Here is a 6,000-nt window from a genome sequence, read left to right as displayed (position 1 = left end):
GTTACTATTCTTTGAACTTGATTCCAACATTGTTCATGTAGCTAGTGTTGTTTTGGCATTTCTTTCGGAATATAATAACTCAGACCCCAAAACGTCCTATACTTGTTTGCAAGAAAAGATAAAGTGATATTTTTTAACAACTAATAAAAGGAAATTTGTTCAACATAAAAGAATATTGTCTTTGCTAGAGAAAATATTTATGCTGGTATATAAGAATTTTATTTGTCAAAAAACAAAATCAATTTCTAATTATTAATCACATTAGTATATATGTGCATCTATATTAAATTTGAGTGGAAATGTTTTCAGGTTCTGAATTATAGCATTTATGACAAATTCCAATTGCTTTACAAAAGCTTGGTTCTATTGAATCATGCTCCTGACAGCTGCAACTAAGGGCTCCATTTGTTCTTGTCGATCCCTGCAAAGCCCAGAGCAGACTATTTTTGATTAGACATTTTAGGATTTTTTAAATTCTTTAGTCAAGGTGCTAGGATCTACATTTGGTGACCGTTAGCCACATTACATAACTCATCTATTTTCCCAGTTATTTCCTTGAAAATGCAATAAATGAGCTATGTTCTTTGAACTTTTTCAGGTTGGAAGAGTTGCTTGAATATGTATTTAAAGTTTTAGGTTATAAATGCTCCACATTTAGATACTCTAAAATGAACAAATTTGTAGTATCTTTGCCACTAAATAATTTGGGAAATGAGGATTTCCTATCAAATTATGTTATGTCACTAGTTCAATCTAAATATGAAAATAAATTTTATCTTAGGTCTATATTATTGTTACTATATATAAATAGTATATATGCATCACTGAAAATAATGTATGTATAATATATTCTGTTTCATCATACAATTGATTATTGATGATGCAAAAAGCACTATAAAAATCACAGTAATCAAAATAGTAAATATCAGGGCTACAGATAAAGCATTTTAATTAAATAAGATATACCACAATGAAATATATGTTTATTGTGTATTAGCATATTTATATGAAATGACCTAGAACTATTCAGATACTGAAGTTCAGAATTACTTGGCTAAAATTTTGTCTCTTTGTAATTTTTATTTTTGGGGTATAGTTAGCAGGGGTTAAGTTTTAATCTTGACTCTGGGTGCAGAAATTACTCCAGGTGGTGCTGAAGTGACCATTTTAAAAATAATATATTTTAACAAAATTCCTTGGATTCTAATGAAAAAATTAACGAAAGATAAACCATGCAGAAACAGACACTATGAAAACTCACCAAAAACATATGCAAACACATTTTATAAAGAGTTAGAAATCATTTTCTTACCTATTTTAGTTGCACTGTAAATATTCTCAATAGGAAAAGCACCTCCTAAGCTATAGAGTAGAACCTTCGCAAGTGCTGGGATCAGTTGCGTTGTTGTTACCAACACATTTACGCAGTTACTCCTAAGATAATGGAGGAAATACATATTTTTTCTAATACTAAGTAACTTTTCAAAATACAGATTTAAAACTGCCACTGCCGTCTCTCAATCCATAATAAAATATATCTTTATAATCTAACATTTTAATATTCAACAACTATTCATGGAATGCCTACTTTCTAAAACTAAGTAACTTTTCATAATGCAGATTTGAAACTGCCACTTCAGTCTCTCAATCTATAATAAAATATATCCTTATAATCTAACATTTTAACATTCAACAACTATTCATGGAATGCCTACTAACTGGCAGGCACTATGAAAAATATAAGAATTATAATACCCAAATAGAGGCAGAGGAAAAAAACAAACAAAAATAAACATCTAAATGATGTTTTTGTGTCCCACCTACAAGAACACAACATATACACACACAGAGAGAGACACCTGAAATAGTAATACTTTCTCTGCTAAATATTGCCTCAAGTCCCAGTTGAACCTCAGAGCAAAACCAATAGCAACCAATCATGGGAAGGATAAGATTCATAAGTACCAACATCATTTTAGAGCCTGGAAAAGCATAGAATCTAGGGAGAATGAAGTTATAGAATAGTACAATATAAAGAAGCTCAGAGGCCATAATCTGGAAGACATAAAGAAGGAGATTTATTTAGACTAGAGGGGTTAAATTCCTAAATCTACCTCTCAATAACAACAGAGAACATTTTCTATGTAATACAACCAATTTTAATCCATCTACCAAGGCCTTCCCTACATTTTGGATTTGAGAATCTCTTTGTAATTTATAAATATTTCCAATACTTATAAATATGTCTTAAGCTGTAGTATGGGAGGGAGATAAAACATGAAGAAAAGTGGATTGTAAAAATCTAATAAATGAACTGTGATCCGTTGGGATTATGGGAAAGTGAGTTCCTTGTTTTGACAAGCTTTTAACACACATGAAATTAGGATTTAAAAAGCTCACGATGATGAACCTTTACCTATTATAGAGTTTATATCACAATTCCTTAAAATATTTTGTGACGATTTCTTTAGAAATCTCTTCTATGCTTTTCAACAACCTTGTTACAACAATTACTCTGAGGATCAGCTTAATATTAACTTGACATGATTATACATATATTTAGCTTCCTGTGCATTTAAAGGTATTTTTCTTTATATATCATGTGTAGAGAAAATATATATAATTTATTTAAAAACAATAAAATTTTTGCATGTATAGCCTTTTAAAACATTTTTATGTCTAAATCAGCATCATCAACACTTTATGATAGGGACTATAACTCCTAAAAGCAAATGATAATATAGAATAAAAATACACTGGCATTTAAAGATACTACTTTCACAAAACTATATGAGAATCTGAGTTGCACCATTTTTGTTAATATAGTCACAGTCAGTTGTGCTCTCTGGGCTCAGGGTCACTTTCATAAAGTCAGGTCTGAAACCTCACATGGTTTGTTTTTAAATATAGTTCTAATATAAAATTAATAAAGTATAGAAAAATTGGGGCAGGAGCAGTGGTGCAAATTGTAAGGCCTAGGCTGTGCTAGCCTAGGATGGACCACGGTTCGATCCCCTGGCATCCCATATGATCCCCCAAGCCAGGAGCGATTTCTGAGCACATAGCCAGGAAAGCCCCTGAGAGACACCCGGTGTGCCTCCCCCGCTCCAAAAAAAAAATATTGAAAGGAATAAAATGCCTCAATATTTAAATCATTTAGAGGTGGTTAACTACTTTAATTTGTACATTTACTCTTTGAGTGTCTGTGTATATTTTTTATCATTATTACCATCCGATATATTTATATGATTTTTTATATATTTGTTGCTTATAGATATCATAAATATATGCATTTATGATACAGTATCTATTATTTCCTTTCCCCCAGCAAAACATAATGTATGAAAGCTACTTGATCATGTGTCTGCACAATGTAGAATATTTTTCATGTAACTTTAGCCACATAAATAATTTCTTTTTTTTTCTTTTTTTGGTATTTCAGCCACCCCTTACGGTGCTCAGAACTTATTTCTGACTCTGTAAGCTCTGTACTTGGGGATCATTCATGGAGGGACTCAGGGGACATATGTGATTCTAGGAATCAAATTTAAGTTAACTGTATGCCAGGTGAGAGCCTTATCTGTTGTACTATCTCTCCAGGACCTGTTTTTGATTTCTTAATACTTTAGATAGATTTTCTTTTGTTGTGGGTTGCATACCTAAGTACTCAGGGCTTTTTCCTGAGACTGTACTAGCAGTGCTCAGGGGCTATATGGGGTGCCAAGGATTGAACCTGGGTCAGTTATGTGCAAGGCAGCATTCTATTTGCTGTACTATTGACCTGGCACATACATATTTTTTCATGCACCAAATTTTACACATCTGTATATGTTCTGATATTATATTAATAGAAAAGCAATAAAACCAGAAAGTACACACTTTGCTTCTGAAGACTGTGATACATGATTTAACAATATTTGTTTATAATTATGTGTTTTTCTGACATCTCAAACATATTTATCTCATGAAATTTATCAATATAGCAACAGGCTAAATAATTGAGAATTTTCATGATATTTGAATCTTCAGTGAGAAATGACTTGTACCTCAAAGTGGTAAATGATATTAAATTTGAATTAAATAACCCAAGTAAAGGACAGCAAACTCTATATACTATAGAAGTAGTATATGTAAACATTATGTAACTTGTTTTTTGTTTTAATCTGGGATATTTCTTGAGAAACAATAAATTGTGTTTCTTTCCTTCTCAGCAAATACAGGATTCAGCTATATGCCACCAGATATAATTTTTTCATGATATATAGTATTCTATAAACATATTTATAACACACAGTGTTCAACTATTTATGTCCATCTAATTCTATTACTGGTAAGAAGTCATCATTTCACTTATTAAGTCAAACAATATAAACATTATTATTTCAGAAGCTTTCTCTGTGTTTTTGATATCTTTAAAATATGTAAGGAATTTGTAATTGCTCCAAAGACATAAAAACATCCACTTGTAATATAAACACTGTAGCCTTTCATTTTTGCTATTATTTCCTGTATTTTACCCACAATAGAATGTTTTCTTTATTTTTTAGAAATAAAATGATCTTATGTTAGAAATTACTAGTAGTTAAAATGGGTGAAGATAAATAAAAGCATCTGGATATTCTGACAAGTAGCAACCTCTACCCTCATACCAACATACACACATTGGAAATCACTTGACACAAAAAATGTTAGATCAAAAATCATGAAACATTTTATATGCTAACTTATTAGATCTACATCTTCGATACTATACAATAAAAGCTGCAGCAATACTACTTACCTTTTACTAATGATAGATAAAGATTTAAGTGCATTCGTTAGCCAGGAATCTGTTAGACCTTCAATTTCTGCCCGTAACTGCAGCCATGCATCTCTCTTGGCAGGGCCAAGAAGACCTGAAATCCCCCAAAGCAAGGTAGATTAAAGGAGTGAACATTTCAAATCTTTGAATACTAGGCACCCTGTCTCGTCAGATCATTTTTATTCCAGCCTATATCAGATGTGAAGATTGATTCATCAATCATCATATCAATAATTATCATTCAGTTTAGAACTGGTTATCATTCACTCACTCAATAAACATTTATTGAATCATTTACTTACAAGAATAAGTTTGGGAATAAATAGTGAAAAAGTGACTCCTGGTTTCTGGTCTCACTGAACTAGAATCTGGAACCATGGGGCCGGAGAGATAGCATGGAGGTAAGGCGTTTGTTTGCCTTTCATGCAGGAGGTCATCGGTTCGAATCCCAGCATCCCATATGGTCCCCCGTGCCTGCCAGGAGCAATTTCTGAGCCTGGAGCCAGGAATAACCCCTGAGCGCTGCCGGGTGTGACCCAAAAACCACACACACACACACACACACACACACACACACACACACACACACACACACACACACACACACACACACACAAAGAATCTGGAACCATGAATACTAATCATTTGAAGAGCACATTGACAATCCTACATCATTCACCAATAGATTGTGGTGAATTCGATTTGCAGAAATGATAGTACTTCTAGCTTAAAATGCTGTACTTCAAATATTACGACTGTGCGGTGGGAGAGAGAATGTGTTGGTAAAGTGTGTCCTTGAAAGTGTTGACCTGGGTTCCTTCCCAGCCTTCTCACTGATCACCCAAGCACTTCTAGGATTGATTCCTGAGTGCAGAGTCAGAGTAAGGCCTGAGAACCTCTAGGTGTGATTCCCCAAATCAAATATATACATACACACATATGTGCATATATGTATACATGTAGTTGCCTAAAAAGTCTAGTTTCTTTATAATCAAAATCATTATGACTTTGAAACATTAATAATGGAATGATCACACAGAGATATTAATATATTCTATATCGGTACTAAAGTTATCAAAAATACTGCCTTTTGAAAAAAAGAAGTTAAGAATTCAAGTTAAAATCCTGAAGCAAAAATTCTGAAAATCCAAGTGGTCTCCAAGGTTCTTGGGCAAGTTAATAGCCTGAAGGAGACCTAT

At 32.7% G+C, this 6,000-nt stretch overlaps 1 protein-coding gene across 1 annotated transcript in view; it reads right to left on the bottom strand.

Moving 5' to 3' along the window:
* Positions 1–392: 392 nt before the first annotated feature.
* EYA4 (EYA transcriptional coactivator and phosphatase 4) overlaps positions 393–6,000 on the bottom strand; it is a 304,073-nt gene continuing 298,465 nt past the window's right edge. Inside the window, exons 17-19 of the mRNA XM_049789603.1 lie at positions 4,781–4,895; positions 1,313–1,434; positions 393–421 (exon numbers count right to left, since the gene is read on the bottom strand). Coding sequence (XP_049645560.1) covers positions 393–421; positions 1,313–1,434; positions 4,781–4,895 — 266 coding nt within the window. The remainder of the gene's footprint in view (positions 422–1,312; positions 1,435–4,780; positions 4,896–6,000) is intronic.

This window comes from Suncus etruscus, chromosome 15 (genome assembly GCF_024139225.1).
Source record: "Suncus etruscus isolate mSunEtr1 chromosome 15, mSunEtr1.pri.cur, whole genome shotgun sequence".
In the NCBI taxonomy this organism is placed as follows: domain Eukaryota; kingdom Metazoa; phylum Chordata; class Mammalia; order Eulipotyphla; family Soricidae; genus Suncus; species Suncus etruscus.
Note: the sequence above shows the minus strand (reverse complement) of the source record. Positions and strands in the feature narration are given on the sequence as shown.